Raw genomic sequence first — 17,809 nt, 5'->3', positions numbered from 1 at the left:
TCTTTTTTTATAAAGCTATTGTCCTCCCAACCCTGCTATATGCCTGCAAAACATGGACTATCTACAGACGCCACAAACAACTCCTGGAACGATTCCATCAGCATTGCCTCCAAAAAATCCTGCAAATCTCTTGAGAAAACAGGCGGACAAATGTCAGCGTGCGGAAAGAAGCAAAGACCACCGCCATCAACTCTGCTGGATTGGCCACGTTGTCCGAGTGCCTGATCACCATCTCCCAAAGCAGTACCCTGCTCTGAACTCAAAGAATGGAAATTGCAATGTTGGAGGAAAAGAAAAGAGATTTAAAGATGGGCTCAAAGCCAACCTTAAAAACTGTGGCATAGACACCAAGAAGTAGGAAGCCCTGGCCCTTGAGTGCTCTAGAGGGAGGTCAGCTGTGACCAGCAGTGCTGTAAAATTTGAAGAGGTACAAATGGAGGGTGAAAGAGGGAAATGTGCCAAGAAGAAGAAGAAGCATCAAGCCAACCCTGACAGGGACCACCTTCCACTTGGAAACTGATGCCCTCACTGCGGGGGAACATGCAGGTCAAGAATAGGGCTCCACAGTCATCTACGTACCCACCGCCAGGACACCGAACTTGGAGGACAATCTTACTCAGACAATAAGGGATCGACTAAGTAAGTTTATCCATCCATTTTAACAGAACCTACTTTGAAATTTAATTATGATTAACATGAGTCATATTGATTTCAGTGACCTCTCTAAGAATGACTAAATGTGGATATACTCCTATATGGCAGGAAATTGGATTGGATGGACCTTATGACCTCTTGCAATTCTGATTCTATATGCACACCTTAAAATACATATTTACACACACAAACACACACACACACTTCTCATTTATTCAAATTTCTATAACTGACACTGTAGATCATATCACAATGCATTGGGTAGAATCCTAAAAATTGTGGTTTCTGCTGAAAGACAGTAATATGACTCCTTTTGCAAAAAAATAAATGTCCCCTAGGGTGTGATACCCTTTCTCAAGAGCATTAAAGCTTCAAACTTCATTAAAACTGAGAAAATCATATGCTTGGGCTGACTTTCTTTCCTGCTCATTTAATCTAATACCAAAGCTTCCACTTGCAGGAGATTGGTTTCCATAGCTTATCAAAATTAGCCCTTTTCTACTGCATCATTCCACAATAAAAATGGTTTCAGAGTAATATGAGATTCTGCCCAATACCCTAATGGTACCAAATTCTGTCTGATCCTGAATAGTGCTTGGATGGGAGATAACCAACGAGCTCTGGGTGCTGTAGGCTATATTGAGCAAAACCATATCTGAGTATTCATTGCCTAGGAAAACTATAAGATTCATTGGGTCACTACAAGTTAGGAAGTGAATTGGAGGCATATACACACAATAAGAGATGTGATTTTCAGCTGTCCATAAGTGCACACCACTTCAGCTGTCCATGGCCACTTAAAATTATAGAGGAAATGCTCATTTTGATATATTTTTTATAAAACCATTATTGAAAAGTGCTGCATTCAGTATTGACTACTGTAAAATGGAAAAGATGATTCTGCTTTCAGCACAAGTAAAAAAAGGACTGAAAAAATACCTTAGTTTCGGAGTGATTTTCTTGTGCTAACCAATGGAAAAGGAAACCTTGCTGGAACTATGGGACTCCAGCTCTATTAGGGGTTTCCATTTTATTGACATTCTTAAGGAAGCAGCTGCACTTGAAAAAGAAACCTTGTATATTACATATAGGAGTCCTCTGCTTGCTCGGAACTCACCAGCAACTTTATCAGATCCACAATGCACTGGAGTTGCTTCTCTGGGTTGCCTCACAAGTATTTCAGAAAAGATTGTGCAGAACCCTTTAAAACAGGGGATTTCGGGGGTTTTTCCAGCTGCGGAGCCCTTTTTGAAGCATAAGCTTATTGTGAAGTCCCAATAAATGTTTATATATTATACTGTATATAATGTATATAAAATCAGGCATGGGAAAAGTTTTGAAGAACAATTGGAACCAATATAAACTTGACAGTATTTCAGTGGAAGACCCGGGGGCCATCCAGTCCAACCCCCTTCTGCCATGCAGGAAAGGCACAATCAAAGCACCCCTACCAAATGGCCACCTAGCCTTTGTAATAATAATAATAATAATAATAATAATAATAATAATAATAATAATAGAAGAAGAAGAAGAAGAAGAAGAAGAAGAAGAAGAAGAAGAAGCCCCAGTGGCCTCCAGGTCAACTCCCTTCTGCCATGCAGGAAAAGCACAATCAAAGCACCCCTTAGTGGTGGGAGGGAAGGAAGGTGAGGGGGGTAAATGATCTGGGCAGAGAGGCAGGGGAGGGGAAGAAGCAGGAAAGAGGAGAAACTGAGAGGAAGGGAACCATGGAGCCTGTTAGTATGCTTCATGGAGCCCAAAGAGCTTTGCGGAGCACTCTTTAAGAACCACTGCTTTAAAGTAATGAATGCTAAGGATGGGGGGAGGGGTAGATATTACTTGGATTAGACACCAATTAATTTGTGCTCAATTAAATTTAAAACATATTTTGAGCTGACTCCACACCTTGAAGCCCCTTAGTTCTTCTAGGATCCTCTCAATAAGAAACTATAAGAATGGATTTCAATTGGTGAAAAAATAAGTCCTCACTAAAAAGCAGCAGTAACTGTGAAACTAGAATTAATTGTGTCTAACACTGCTTTAGAGGGTCCATTGAGTAGAATGGGCTGCATCAGAAAAGCAATGGCCTGCTTCAGGAAATGGCCATACTGTGGATTAAATGGTTTCCTCTGGAAGCTCTTACCAGAAATGTGATCCCTGTAAATCAGTGGCTCTCAACCTGTGGGTCCTCAGGTGTTTTGACCGACAACTCCCAGAAATCTCAGCCTGTTTACTGGCTGTTAGGATTTCTGGGAGTTGAAGGCCAAAACATCTGAGGACCCACAGGCTGAGAACCACTGCTCTAAATGGTGGTAGCATTTTGATGCAGTTTCTGTGTATTAGTAAAGAAAATCCTTTATTACTGTTTCTCCTCCCCACAAATCAATCTATTACTCATCTATTTCTCCAGCCCTGATTCACTTGAAAGTGAAGAAAAATGAGTTCCACAGTTGTTATATTGATTGGTCAAGTTTTACTCTTGGGAGAGCTCTCCTGGTCAAGGTTTGGAGCTATAGCAATAGCTGAATGGATGAAAGGGAATATCTTTACATTACTGAAAACTGTTGTGGGTGAAGGTTATTTTTTGTCCAATAATATTTTACACTAATGCACTGGAACAACAATGGATGGCTTACACATTATGGATACTGCCAATAAAAACAGTCCAGAATCCACCAACTGCAAAGATAAAAAGAAGACCAGAGACTCAAGGAGAAGAAACAAGTGGAGCGAGGGAAAAGATAAGTGTGAAAAGAGACAGAAAAAACATATAAGTACAAGAAATTGATCAAAAAGTATACCAAATACAATGTAAGTTGAATTGAACAAAGAGGTTTTTCCTGGTTATCAGAGGAAATGAACCAAGGGGTTAGTCCTGTATACACAGCCATGCAATGCAGAACACCAGAGAAAAAAGGTAACAATTGTCTCTGGAAAGAAGACTCTGGCTGTGCAGGTAAGTTGATATTTCTGTAGTTAGTTGTTGTTGTTTTTTTAAGTAAGCTTTTACAAAGAGCAAATAATGTGTTGCAATAGTATTAAAGATACGACGACAATAAGTAACATATATTAAAAGGCCAATTCCCCAGTCAATGTGCTTCACTATGAATAAATTTTGAACCAAGAAATCTCATGAGGGCTATTCTATATTGGTATAATTTTGAATTTAGAGTTGTAGAATCTTCCAGCTTAACTGCTGTAATGTACTAAGAAGAGATTTGCAGCTTCATTGCTTTATGGTTTTAATAATCAATGTGTACAATTAGAGAAGCTAAAGATCTTCACAAGGTTTTCAAGAAGCAACACAATCACAGCGACTTAGAAAATTTAGCCAAGAAGATAAGGTTCTCCTGGGAAATGTCTCAAATGTAATGCTTCTGTATGAAGTCCATTCTATATCCAGTTATATTGGCAAGTTTCAATAATATAAAAATTGGAACTTCACACTACCATACACTACTAGCTCCTGTTCTCCAACTTTGCTAAAAGTCCATGGCATTGTGAAGTTCTATGAAGTTCCATAGATCCATCTGGGCTTTACCAAAACCCCAAGACCCACTAATGTATACTTGGGTTTCACCAGAACCCCAAGACTCACCATGATTATATTAAATGCCATTGATTTTAAAGAACAGATGTGAAGTGTGACAGTCAAGATTCAACTTATACACCTGGAATAGAAAAATCCTAAACCCTGGATCTTGTTCTGAGTCAAATCAAACTCATAGCCCAGGGTGGGGAATATCTGGTGTCTCTCTCTCCCCCCCCCCCCCCCCCCACAATTGCGCAGAAACATCACAGCTTTAATGCCATACTTTGGTATCCCCCTAGGCCATTGTTGACCCAATAAAGGCCTTTAAAAACAGGAAATAAATGGGAAGTAACTTCTGGGTCAAGTTTTTAAACGTTATGTTTCTTAAATACATTACAACCGTACCCTTTGTTTGCTTCTGATACGATAGATAAAATAAATACGAAGACTAAATATTCTGAAGGCTCTTCTACAACAGACATATCTAGAACCTCCCAGATATAAGCTGTATCTTTCAGATACACATCTGGATTTCATTTTGGGAAAAAAAATTAAACTCCTCCAGATGAGGAGACTGCAACACTTGGCTAAGTGGCACATTAACCCCGCATCTTCCTGGAATGTCTTGACATTACTCTTGTCATCCCCAAGTTCTTTGAAGCTCCATTTACTCTCTTACTGCTAGATTTTTCTCCACTTCCTTTTTATGTCTCCTGCATCTGTCAGTGGCTCCCGCCCAGACAAACTGATTATTATTCAAACATGCAGACCCACACACAGATCTGGCGATTCAAACATCATCAGTAATCTGTTCGTCTTTATTTCTGTTTTTTAGGTGCCAGTAGAGAACTCTTTTATCTTCTTGGAGATTTTAAACACAGCCAGCTACTATGAGAAAAAGGTTTCTCTTTTAAAACATGTCTCATAATTGAGATGGTGATAGCAGTGGGGCAATTTGAGATGCAACCATTTTAAGCCAGAAGTGGTACATTACCTCCCAAAGAAATAAAAATCCTGTTCATTATGCACCGTGACTTTCTTCTTGTGGAGCACTGGGCCTATGTTATTCTTCTATGCAGCTCCCATAACGACATGAAGCCTTCTTGGGTACTGCCAAATATACGATTGCTTGGAACAGGTGAAAGACTTCATGAAAAGGATTGTTGCTTCAAAAGCCATAGATGTGAATTCCTCATGGCAGGTATTACAGGAAATGTCTGGCGCAAGGCAGGGTTATGCCAGCTCTTTCATTATAGAGAGGAACTCTGTAGCCTGATAATTATGCATGCTTGGCTCAAGGAGCAAAAAAAATTCCACATTTTTCTCTTCTGAATTTACTCCGGAGGGTGGGGGAATGTTTGAAAAGGAAATTAGTCCATAAAGAAGAGCCAAATTACTGAACATAAAAGGTAATTTTAAACAATTTTAATCCAAGCATTACCCCCTTCCTTTCCTACACAAATTGACTCTCCGAAGTGCAGCAGTGGGAGGCCTTTGAGTGCTTTCAACTTCTTTTCTTATAAATAAAGCTTCGCTTATCTTGGATTAGAACTCTGTCGTGCTGGTGATTCCTGCCTAGAACAAAAGTGATCCCAGCAGGTAGGGTCTTCAGGTGTGAGGGGAACAGCAGAGGCCACTAAATCTTCAAAAGTCAGTCCTGTAAATGCAGGCTGGGTCACATCAGTGGAAAGCACCTGTAAAAGAAAGCAAAATGGTAAGAATCTGGCAAGAATAGAGAATGATTTTAAGACTGAAGAATGAGACTGGAATTATATCTACATGTTGGTCACATCTAGAAAGAAGTAATTATTTTACACTTGGAAGATCTAAGAAGGCAGGGAAAGATAAGCATTTCCAGGATCAGCAAGTATGTTTATGTTTGATGAAGCCTCTAAGGTTCTGAAACACCAATCAGGGGAAGAGCCATTTTCATCCCCATTCTGACCAATTTTTATTTTGATGGTTTCCTCTACTCTTTTTGGGTGAAAAGGGAACGTTTTGTACATCTGATATACAAATGTAACACAGACTGTATAGAAATTAGCTCTTCTATACAGTCACAAGAGCAGTGATTTCAGCTCCCAAAATCTCTTACCATTGACCAAAGTAGTCAAGGCTGCTGGGAACTGAAGTCCAAAGCAGTTGGAAGGCCAAAGTCTGGGAATACCGCATTAGAGGACAGAAGCCCTGTCTCTTTACCTGTCGAATCTAATATGGTAGAAACAAAACTTGGGAACATCTAATATAATCAGTACAAAATAGGAGATGTGTCACAAGGTATTCAAATGTTGAACTATTTATTTATAAAAGCCCATTCCTTGCTGTCATAATAATAATAATAATAATAATAATAATAATAATAATGTATATCCCATTTTATTTATTCAATCATTTACTTACTTACTTACTTACTGTAGTTATACCCCGCCCTTCCCACCCCGAAGGGGGACTCAGGGCGGCTTACAAACTATGGCAAAATTTGAATGCCAGATTCGGACAATAACAATATTACTAAAACATAATATTATAAAACTGTAAAAAAGACATACATATCAATTAAAAATAGTCTTTCAAACGATTAAAACGTATCAAACATCACGGGACCCAAAGCAGCTTACAAAATATTAAAATCATGTAAACAACAATCCAAATACATCGATAATAAGTATAAAACACCATAAAATAAATAGCTTAAAACAATAATATACATTCACATTCTTGTGGAATCATATTAGATAATCAGTCTTTAGACATGCCTGATTAATTTTTTTTGCACAAATTGTTACAACCTTCAAGAACAAAAGTTATTCAGATGGAATGGGATCAATATGTGATGAAACAAAAGAATATATATAGAGAGAAATACATGTCTTGATTCAGTAGGAAACCACTGTCCAAAGGATCCCTTCGAGTTTGAGCTTCATGAAAGAACTAGGCATGAGTAAAGACAATGAAGCATTGAGCTTTTTAAAAAATTAATAATCCACAGGCAAAAGAAGAAATGGGACTTGATGTGCTTATTGATGGTTGTATTTCATTCTTCAAACAGTTGTTTTTTGTTTGACTTGTGTCATTTTTTGAAAAACCAACATAGTTTAGCCTCTAGTCTATACTATTGATTGGAGTTCTTTGGGGGGTGCACACTCAATAGAAATTTCTGACAAAGCTGAAAATCCCTCTCCATATCACTGAATAAAATCAATTGATTTGCCTCTAGTTACCACAATTTTTATTCATTTTTGCACTGCCCTCAGGTGTTGTGGTTAATCACTAAAACAAGCCAGGGGTTCTCCCAAATCTTGTTTTAGAAACATCTACAGCTTTTTAAAAGCAGTTTCTGGAAAGGACTGGTATTGTTTTGGTTGTAGACAATGGTCCCAAGACCTTCACAAGTACCAAATGCCTATTCTAGAAGTCTGATATAGAGCTCAAAACACACGAGCCAGTGCAGTACTGAATGCCAGTGAAGCAGTCTTTGCTAAAAAATTTCCTTCTTTCCAGAGATGACAAGGATTTCTGCAATCAACTGATAAGCCTTCGACAATACATTGATATGCTTTCGTTTACTGGGATGCAAAGCGCAATACACACATTTGTCCTCACACTCTTTCCCTATTTTCCCCTCTTTCTCACACACATGCCAGTTTGAGATATTTGCAGAGTACAAAAACTTTTATAAAAGTTACAAGAATCATCTTACCTCACTATGCTTCTTGCCATACCCTCTTGGTTTTCCTAGAGCAACTGCAATATGGTGATAATCATCTAATAGGGTTTCCTGGTTAGTAAATAAAATAATAAGTGCACCATGGAAGTCTTCCTTAATTTGATATTGCTTTAAAATATCAAGGTAGTAGAAGCAAGAACCTACAGGATCACTAACCTTCCTGATATTGTTGCTCAATGGTTCAGAAAGTTTGATGTTGAGGCAAACCAATAAGTTGAAATATAACCCCTCATTTAACAAAAGCTCTCTACAATGAGTCAGAACAATTTCCTGAAGGGATGGAAATTCAGTTTAAAAAAGCAAGTTCTTTTCCAGGGCTGGTGTAATATCTTCAGGCAGCGGAACATCTGACCAATACATGAGACTTGTTCTGAATTCCCTTAAAAAACAAAGGAATCCCATCCTGAAACTCGGAGAAGTAGCAAGTAGCTATGTAAAGATACAGTTTCAAATTTCCCCAAATATATCTGGTATAACTCCATGCTGTATGATACTCAAATGGTGATAGAGTCAGTCCTCTCCATTTGCTGGGGTTGGAGGCAAAAGTCCCTCAGTGAAAGTAAAAAAACACACAAATTAAAATTTGTTTTTGGCATGAGAGAACATCTGTCTAGGAATCTCTTGGTCCTCCAGCAAAGCTCTATGGGCCTCCTCCAAAGGAATTTGAATTGTACTGAAGAACCCAGAGCTTTCTAGAAAGGTGTTTTGCCTAGAAATCGCTAGGTCCTCCAATGTGATGCCATGCTAAATCTCCAAAGGAAGTTGAGCACAGAGTTGCAGAGGGGCACATAGAGATACCTAAAGAACATTTTAATTAAATGTGTAAAAAATCAAATGTCCAAAAGCCAAACGCACAAATGTGAAGAGATGACTGTAAACACACTAGGCCTGCATGAAGCTATGGTGTTTCTGCCCACCTCCACAGTGATTTAAACTTCAAGGCTCACTAATTGAGGACAGAGACTCTAAATTCCTTTATATATAAAGGACCCTTTAAAACTTTTATCTGATTCAATTCTTCTCCATGACTGCTACTCCTCAGGTCACTCCCTTAGAAGGCTGGCTATTTACTACACTACAACATTTATTTATTTATTTACAGTATTTATATTCTGCCCTTCTCACCCCAAAGGGGACTCAGGGCGGATCACAGAACACATATAGGGCAAACATTTAACACTGATTATACAATGACAAGACAAACAACAGGCAGAGCTATATATAGGCTTTTTCATCTTTCGACATATTTGGAGGCTGTGCTCGGTTCCAGCCACAGGGGGATGCTGTCGCTCCATCTCCTTGCCGAAGAGCTTTCTTTGTTTGCAAACTTCCTCCTTTTTCTGATCAAAATGTCATGCCTAAATACCTCCCCACTTTAATGTGGTTCCTATTTATCTATTCACATGTTTTCAAACTTCTAGGTAGGCAGAAGCTGGGCTAAAGGTAAGGCGCTCACCCTGACACGGGCTTCAAACTCTCAACCTTCCAGTTGGCAAGATTTATTGTAGCTTAGTGATTAACCTGCTGTGCTAAAGCCCGGCCCATCCTATACAACAGGCATGGGCAAACTTTCTAACTTGGGGGCCACATGGCAGGCTGGAGTGGGGTGGGCAGCCCGGGAGGAAGGGAGGGGTTTCTCCACAACTCCCCCTCCCTTCCTCTTCTCTTTTGGAGGCAGAAAATGAAGATCAGAAATGTTTGGATCCCAAAAGGGTTGGCCATCTCATGATGGTGGACAGGAGAGAGAAAACGTGTATCCATGAGACTTCGTATTGCCTACTCCTGATATAGAATCCTAGAATCCAAGCACTGGAAAAGACCCTCAAGAGCCATCCAGCCCATCCCTCTGCCATGCAAGAAGGCACAATCAAAGCACTCCCAATAGCTAGCCTCTGTGGAAAAGCCTCCAGAGAAAGAGACTCCACCACACTCTGAGGCAGCCTATGACACTTTCCAACAGCTCTTACTCTCGGGAAGTTCTTCCTAATATTCAAATCTCTTTCCCTGCCATTTGAAACTATTGCTCCCTTGTACCCTGGTCTCTAGAGCAGCAGAAAGTCAGTGTTCCTCTTCCTTCTTTTCAATGGGATACCCTTTTAAATCTCAAAACATGTTGTCATGTTCCCTCTCTAGCTTCTCTTCTCCCAGCTAAACATCCCCCAGGAGGAAAGGAGGAAGGAAAAAGAGAAAGAAGGGCAGAAGAGAAGGAAGGAAGGGTGGAAGAGAATTGAGGGAGGGAGGAAAGGGAAGACAAAAGGGAAGGAAGGAAGGAAGGAAGGAAGGAAGGAAGGAAGGAAGGAAGGAAGGGGAAAGAGAAAGAGGAAAGGAGGGAGAGAGAATGAAAAGAAGGGATGGAGGATATGAAAAATGAATGGGTGGGAGGGAAGGAAGGAAGGAGGGAGGGAGGGAGAGGAGGAAAGGATACGATGGTGTGAGAGAGGAGGGCCTGAGAAAAGAGCCCAAGGGGCTGTATCCGGTCCCCAAGCCTGGGTTTGCCCAGACCTGCTGTAGAACCTTTGAGACTATCTGAGAGGTGTTTATAGCACAAGTTTTCATACACAGATTGACACTGCTTTGAATAATTCCCATCTCCTTTCCTTTTCCCATGCAGCTCCTTGTCATTACGCCACCTTGACAGCCAATGTTTTCACCAATGTTGACACTTTTGTATTGAAGTGCTTCTTTAACAAAAGTCTGTTCATCTTGACTTATTCTGATGTATCCCCAGCTTTCCCTTTCCCCCCTCCTTACCATGATTATCTGTGTCTACAGATAATCATAGTAACACATGGCCCTTGGCCACATATAGGGACCTCGGGCTCATTTCGTATCTCTCAGATCCCTAACAATCATGCCGTTGAAATGTGGACTCAAATGAAGTTTCTGGAATGTATTGGCAAACGACACAACATGCTTTGAATCAAGGAGGAAAAGTTTGTTTTAAAGGCTTTAGAAACATTTCTTGAAGCCTGCTGCCTAAATTCACAAGACAACATGTTAAGAGTACATTTTACTAGGACTCCCGGGGATCAGGGCATAAAGACCAGTGTTTCAACAAAGAGCTTTCTGCTCACTGCTGAAGGTTAAACATTAGCATTTGCCCCTGCCTTGTTGTACTTTGGATACAACTGAACACTCTTTTCCTCTTTTGTTATTTTTCCCCCCCAACACACTTTGATATATCATCAAGCATAGATTGAAAGTTAAGAGGTTATCTCTCAGTGACTTTCATTAATGTAATTTCCCATTTCAAAGAGTTAATGCAGCAAAGGCCTAATGTTCGTTTACGGGTGATGTTGGTAAGAGGTCACATGGACTATAGATATTAAAAGCTTTATGGACACTCCAATTTAGTACTTTGTACGGGTAATAGAAGCATCTCCACTGAATTAAATTGCCTTTTTTCCTTTGGAAACATTGCTGGATTTCTTTAGAGCACTTCACTCTTCAAAAAAATATAATTACATACTAATTCTGAAAGTCATGGGTTAAGACCTAAATCCATGCCCTAATCCATTACTTCAAAACAGATTTCGGAAAGCAGTGTTTATAATTTATTTGGTACTCAAGATAAAGCAAAACTTAAGAGGACACTTTAATTAATAGAGTGATGTTGATAATGCATTTATGGTAAGTACATGAATCCTTTCCGCACCAAAGCTAGGTCACCTCCAAATATTTTGGACTACAATTCCCAGAATCTCAATCCAACATGGGCAATAGACAGAGATGATGTGAACTGTAGTCCAAAATATCTGAAGGTCACCAAGTTCAATATCTGATTTACACTACTGCAAATTCTTTGAAATAGTTCACATCAGTGTATGTATATAACTAGTTTTTAGTTTGGTACCTTACCTCAAAGGTCCATTTCTTTTCTTCTTCACCATCCAAGAGCATAATTGTCTCAGTATAGGTTTTCCCCACTTCCAACTGCATTGGGGATACATGAAATTCAATCCTTTGAAGGTTGAAACCTATTCCAACACCAATGGCCTTTATAAAGCTCTCTTTTAATGCCTAAAAGTACAAAATTGAAGACAAATAGTTTTTCTCTCTGCATGGCATTTTTAAAGTTACATTCAGCAAAATCACAATCCCCATGCCTAATGTATTTCTTCTAAACAGAAATCACTAGAGAGATGCTACTTCTCATCACATAGAAATTTTTTAAAAATCTTCTGTGGGTATGCTGCTTTATCAAGTCAGAATAGTTTCTTCAGATTCCCCCCATATCTCTTCTCTCTTCTGTATGCAAAATGAATTTCCACACTATATCATGCATAAGCAGAAAGACAGAGGAAATCTGTGCCACATATAGGCCTTCCACAAATTTTTGAATCACAAAAAAAGTTTGCTGAATTAATAAGCATTGGCTATGAAATCTGGGGGTTTAATTCTTGCCTATACTACTTCCAGCCTACTTTTCCAAGAGAAACTTACATGTGTTCTGAAATGGGTATAAAAGATGAAATAGAAGAAGCCCATTAATGTCAGTATTGGACGGGAACGAAAAGAGTAGAATTTGGGAGACTCTGGTTTCAATCTCTAGTCAATCACAAAATTAAATGTTTCACTTTGGCCCAGACAGACTCTCTTAGGCTAACCTATCCTATTGGGTTGTGAAAAATAAAGTGGGGAAGGGAGACCCATGTCTGCTGCTATGGCCGAAATGGGGGAAAAGTGGGGTATGTCAGGAAAACTGGAAGAGAACCATCAGGAGAGCAGACTTGATCAAGAGAATAGAATCTTAGTTAGTCACCAACAGCCGAATTACTCGAAATATGGATACCACACTAAGATACAGCCATCAATTCTGTTTTCTTTTCTTTTGCTCAGTTTTAATACATTTACTAATTAGATAATTTTATAAATTATGTATAACCTTAATACATTTAAAAACTAGATAATTATTTAAAAAGAGAGAGAGAGGGGAATGCTCAATTGGTGCAAGAGATAACAACAATGGCACTGTAGTAACTCTTACTTGAAAATCTCTATGATGAGACAATCCAAAATGTTTCAAGGCATACTGCTGGAAGATAAGAACTTCAGATTGGAAGGTATCTAATGGAATAGGATACAAATAATGCTCTGTCTAGAGACACCAACTGGAATCAAACCAAATATACACAATGAATACATGAGGAAAATAGAATGTGAGAATCATGAGTAAGGGGGAATATAGAAATTATAAACCAAGAAACAGAATAAGGAAATAGTGTATAGCAATACTCGGTGTATGTGAACTAAAGTGAACAAGAGTGGGACATTTTCAAACAGATACATTCCATCGCATTTTACTCTGGAAATTCTGTGCTGGTCTATGACCGAAATAAATGATTTGATTTGATTTGATACACTGGAAATGCTCGTACATATAAAGAAGAAATAGGGTAACATTATGCATGATGAAAGATGTAGCAAAAGCAGTTAGGGGATATAATGTGAAGTCTGACTAAACTGTACCAGTAAGATTTCAGGAAAAGCCGTAACTCAAGCTTATGTGTTAAAGTGGAGACAGAAAGGGAAGAAACTGGTGAAATTCTGCAATTTCTGCAAATTCTGCAGGAAAAACTGATTACACACTAAATCAGGATATGCTAATAATCATAGGCAACTGTGATATGAAAGTATGAAACAGTGCAGAACTAAATAGCGTTGGAGAATATGACCTAAAGTCTAGCAATGGAGTATGAAGGTGACTTTATACATTTTAATGTATTGTTGAAGGCATTTTGTCTCCCCCAGCAGTCTCGTCATTGCAAATACATTATTCATCCAGCCAAACAGACTGTATATATACTTAATGTCACCGAGTGACCAAAATAAAATTGAAATAGTTTACATAATAGAAAATATAAGACAGAAAAACTCGATTCTGTTGGCAAAATCAAAACCAACACTGTTCTATTAATGGTTAAAAACGGAATGGTTTCCAGCTGGCAAGGGCATCTGAAAAGGCTGTACTTTATCACCTTATTTTTTAAATTTCCATGTAAATCATATCATATGGAAGAGATTAGACCAGAAAGTATGCAAACTAGAATATGAAACATGAAGATATTTGGACAACACCATATTGTTAGCAGAAAATTACGAAGACTTGGAACTAAAGACAATTCCAAATGGAAGTTCAGAATCAGCATTACAATTGAATATTAAGGAAACAAAAGTAATAATCACAGAAAATTTACTAAAAACTTAAAAGTGGATGAAATAGTTAAAGATTTTTTAATATTTTAGCTCAGTAGTTCATCACAATGGATATTACAGTCAAGCAACTGAAATAAGATTAAGGCTTGAAAAGGCAGCTATGAAGGAACAAGATGGGATTCTCAAGTCTACATATATGTAATTAAATATGAAAGTCAGAATCATCCATCTACAGTATTCCTGATTTCTAGGTATGCTTGTGAAAGTTGGATAGTGAAGAAAGCAATCAGAAAGAAAGTAATTTGATATGTGGGCTGGAGAAAGAAGCCTATAGGTTCCAGAACAAATTAAGCCTGAGCTCTCACTGAAAGGCAAAACAACTACATTGAAGTTACTGTGAGTTTTTCAAGCTGTGTGGCCATGTTCCATACAGCCCATAAAACTCACAGCAACCCAATGATTCCAGCCATGAAAGCTTTTGACAACACAATTACACTGAAGCTATTGTATTTTGGGCATGTCTTGATGTGGCATAACTCCTTGAAAAAGACAAAAAGTGTGGGGGAAATGAAAGGCATTACAGACTGAATTACTGAAAGAAGCCATGGTCTTGAGTTTGTAAGATCCAATTTGATGACAAAGGCCCTTGGAGATCTTGTGTACACCTGTCACCATATGCCAAGGGCAATTTGACAATATAATAACGAACAGGTCATTAACAGCAATAAATATGGGACAAGAAATGAAGAACCGAGCTTTTTGACAAAAGAGAATGGTGAACTCCCGCACACAAAGATATCTTCACTGAACTTGCTATGGTTTCCAAAGCAAATAGATTTTTTTAAGAAAGAGAAAATGTAATTCAGTAAAGATTAATGTTCTCTAAATAAAATATGTTCAAATTGGTCTTTTTGTGCTGGAACTACGCTAATTAGATTACAAATACCAAGAAACATTTTTCAATTAGAACAATCTATTACCCAGTGCCTATGAAACAGGTCCAACTGAAGCCATTCGTTATCCATGGATTTGATTGTTTTCCATTCCTCCTCTGTAAACTGTCGGTTCATAATACGAAAGAATTCAGAAATTGAACCACTTCCTGCAATTAGAAAGTAAAATAACAATCAGTGCACACTAGGGTTCAAAGGGATGCTAGAGGAATGCACCAAATTAGCTTATACAGATTTAAACTATTGGCCGATCTACTACAGTTCATTGTTATCAACAAAATTCATTCACACTATGGCTTCTTGGAAGAGCAAAATTGTAAGCTATAGATTCTTAATATATTTTAGATTGTGAAGTCTTGCTTCTGCCTTCCGCTCTTCTGCTTTATGGGCCTTCCCATACTGTAGACCTTCCTTTGTACTAGTTTCTGAGTGGAGCTTAAAACACCACAGAGCTCTTTGCTGGACTCCTCCTCTTTTCTGAAGTAGTGCCTTAGAAGCCTGGATATTGTCTGGAATCTTAGGCCTAGCAATTCAAAACTGGCATTCTTAGCACTTTCTCCTGCTGCTGCATTTAGCAGTATTTTATACCATCAGTCCAAAGGACAGCAGAAGCTTTTGGCCAGCCAAACTTCACAGAAAATAAGATTAAGGCAGTTTATAACCATCGCTTTAGCACCAGAGGAAAAAGAGACTTTCAAAAACCCTAGAAAGATGCCTGCAACAGCAAGTTCTCCTTTTGTAATGCATTGTTTTAAGTTATCATATGGTAATCCTGGGTGGAGTTAATCCTTTATTCAGCTTGTTTCAGTAAACTCATTTGGTTATCTTTTCAGATTGCCTCAAAGTGCGTCAGTCTGCTATGGGTCTTAATCTTAACAGAAGGTATCAGATAGCTCCTGAGTAAAGCCAGACAATATAATTTTCCCAAAGGCTCAGGCATGCCATCACATAGATGAATAATTGGTTCAGGTCACATGGATACATTACTTACTGAATACATTCCTTTAAATATTAGTGATATGTAGAATTCATTAACTTCCTGTAGTTTTAAAATGTAAAATCAGATAATTGTTTCAACTGTTGCAGCATATATTAGAATTTCTTAACCAAGATGGCTTCAATCATCTTGATGATATCATAAAAAGCTTAAGCTACCAGTCAGAACAAGCTACAACATGAAAAGTTAATCCACTGACAAACAAAAGGGAAGTGAAATTTTGGCAACTCAGACACTATTAATCCCTCTCTTTGTTGAATGCTTTAAAGTAGTTGAAAGAGCCTAAGTATGTTTAAGGAAAATTTGAGTGTGAGGTTTGGGGGATTTATATAATTTGAAAGCAGTGATGAAGAAATCAAAAGATTTCACATTTTTCTATATCTTGGCTGCTATAAATAAAAACCAAGGTTATTGTCAAGAAATCAGAACCACAGAACCTTATCACATTAAGAAATTTGCCAGTCGTAGGAGAGGCATGGAGAGGCACTGCGCTCATCACATGAGTTAAACTACTTCTAGCTATCATGCATAGCTCTTGGTTGAAAAGAGGCAGAAGTGTCCTGAAAGGAGAGAACTCCAGCAATCTGACCTCATCACACTGAGAAATTTCCTCCTTGTAGGAAACTCCAGCCTCTTTTGAAGCATGGAAAGACATGGAGACAGTTACATGTGATGTTGTTTATTTGTTCAGTCGCTTCTGTCTCTTCGTGACCTCATGGACCAGCCCATGCCAGAGCTCCCTGTCGGCTGACACCATCCCCAGATGCTTCAGAGTCAAGCAAGTCACTTCAAGGATACCATCCATCCATCTTGCCCTTGGTCAGCCCCTTTCTTTTTCTTTCCATTTCTCTAAGCTTTCTGGTCTTCTCATGATGTGGCCAAAGTACTTCCAGGGTTGAAAAGAGACAGAAATGTCCTGAAAGGAGGGAACTCTAAACATGGGCCAGCAATCATGTTCAGAGCTCCTACCTCTTATCGCACTTTACTCTCATCTTTACAACTGAAAAACAGGTAGGATGAGAACCATCAAAAGTTTCCTGTCCTGTTTCATTACTCGTCAGCAGTCTCTTGTATCCTATGGGTTTAGGAGCAGAACAATATGATCACATGCAAACAAATGGCTTTAAACTGGATCACTGGCCCTTGTATCCTATGGAGTTTGGTGAATCATAGAATCATAGAATCAAAGAGTTGGAAGAGACCTCATGGGCCATCCAGTCCAACCCCCTGCCAAGAAGCAGGAATATTGCATTCAAATCACCCCTGACAAATGGCCATCCAGCCTCTGCTTAAAAGCTTCCAAAGAAGGAGCCTCCACCACACTCCGGGGCAGAGAGTTCCACTGCTGAACGGCTCTCACAGTCAGGAAGTTCTTCCTAATGTTCAGATGGAATCTCCTTTCTTGTAGTTTGAAGCCATTGTTCCGTGTCCTAGTCTCCAAGGAAGCAGAAAACAAGCTTGCTCCCTCCTCCCTGTGGCTTCCTCTCACATATTTATACATGGCTATCATATCTCCTCTCAGCCTTCTCTTCTTCAGGCTAAACATGCCCAGTTCCCTAAGCCGCTCCTCATAGGGCTTGTTCTCCAGACCCTTGATCATTTTAGTCGCCCTCCTCTGGACACATTCCAGCTTGTCAATATCTCTCTTGAATTGTGGTGCCCAGAATTGGACACAATATTCCAGATGTGGTCTAACCAAAGCAGAATAGAGGGGTAGCATTACTTCCTTAGATCTAGACACTATGCTCCTATTGATGCAGACCAAAATCCCATTGGCTTTTTTTGCCGCC

General features: G+C 38.9%; 1 protein-coding gene across 2 annotated transcripts in view; it reads right to left on the bottom strand.

Moving 5' to 3' along the window:
* Positions 1 to 4,986: 4,986 nt before the first annotated feature.
* AASDHPPT (aminoadipate-semialdehyde dehydrogenase-phosphopantetheinyl transferase) overlaps positions 4,987 to 17,809 on the bottom strand; it is a 30,192-nt gene continuing 17,369 nt past the window's right edge. For both annotated transcript variants that reach the window (XM_067466544.1, XM_067466543.1), the window contains exons 4-7: positions 15,050 to 15,171; positions 11,772 to 11,933; positions 7,887 to 7,964; positions 4,987 to 5,880 (exon numbers count right to left, since the gene is read on the bottom strand). In XM_067466544.1, coding sequence (XP_067322645.1) covers positions 5,722 to 5,880; positions 7,887 to 7,964; positions 11,772 to 11,933; positions 15,050 to 15,171 — 521 coding nt within the window. In that variant the 3' untranslated portion in view covers positions 4,987 to 5,721. The remainder of the gene's footprint in view (positions 5,881 to 7,886; positions 7,965 to 11,771; positions 11,934 to 15,049; positions 15,172 to 17,809) is intronic.

Source organism: Anolis sagrei, chromosome 3 (genome assembly GCF_037176765.1).
Source record: "Anolis sagrei isolate rAnoSag1 chromosome 3, rAnoSag1.mat, whole genome shotgun sequence".
Classification (NCBI taxonomy): domain Eukaryota; kingdom Metazoa; phylum Chordata; class Lepidosauria; order Squamata; family Dactyloidae; genus Anolis; species Anolis sagrei.
Note: the sequence above shows the minus strand (reverse complement) of the source record. Positions and strands in the feature narration are given on the sequence as shown.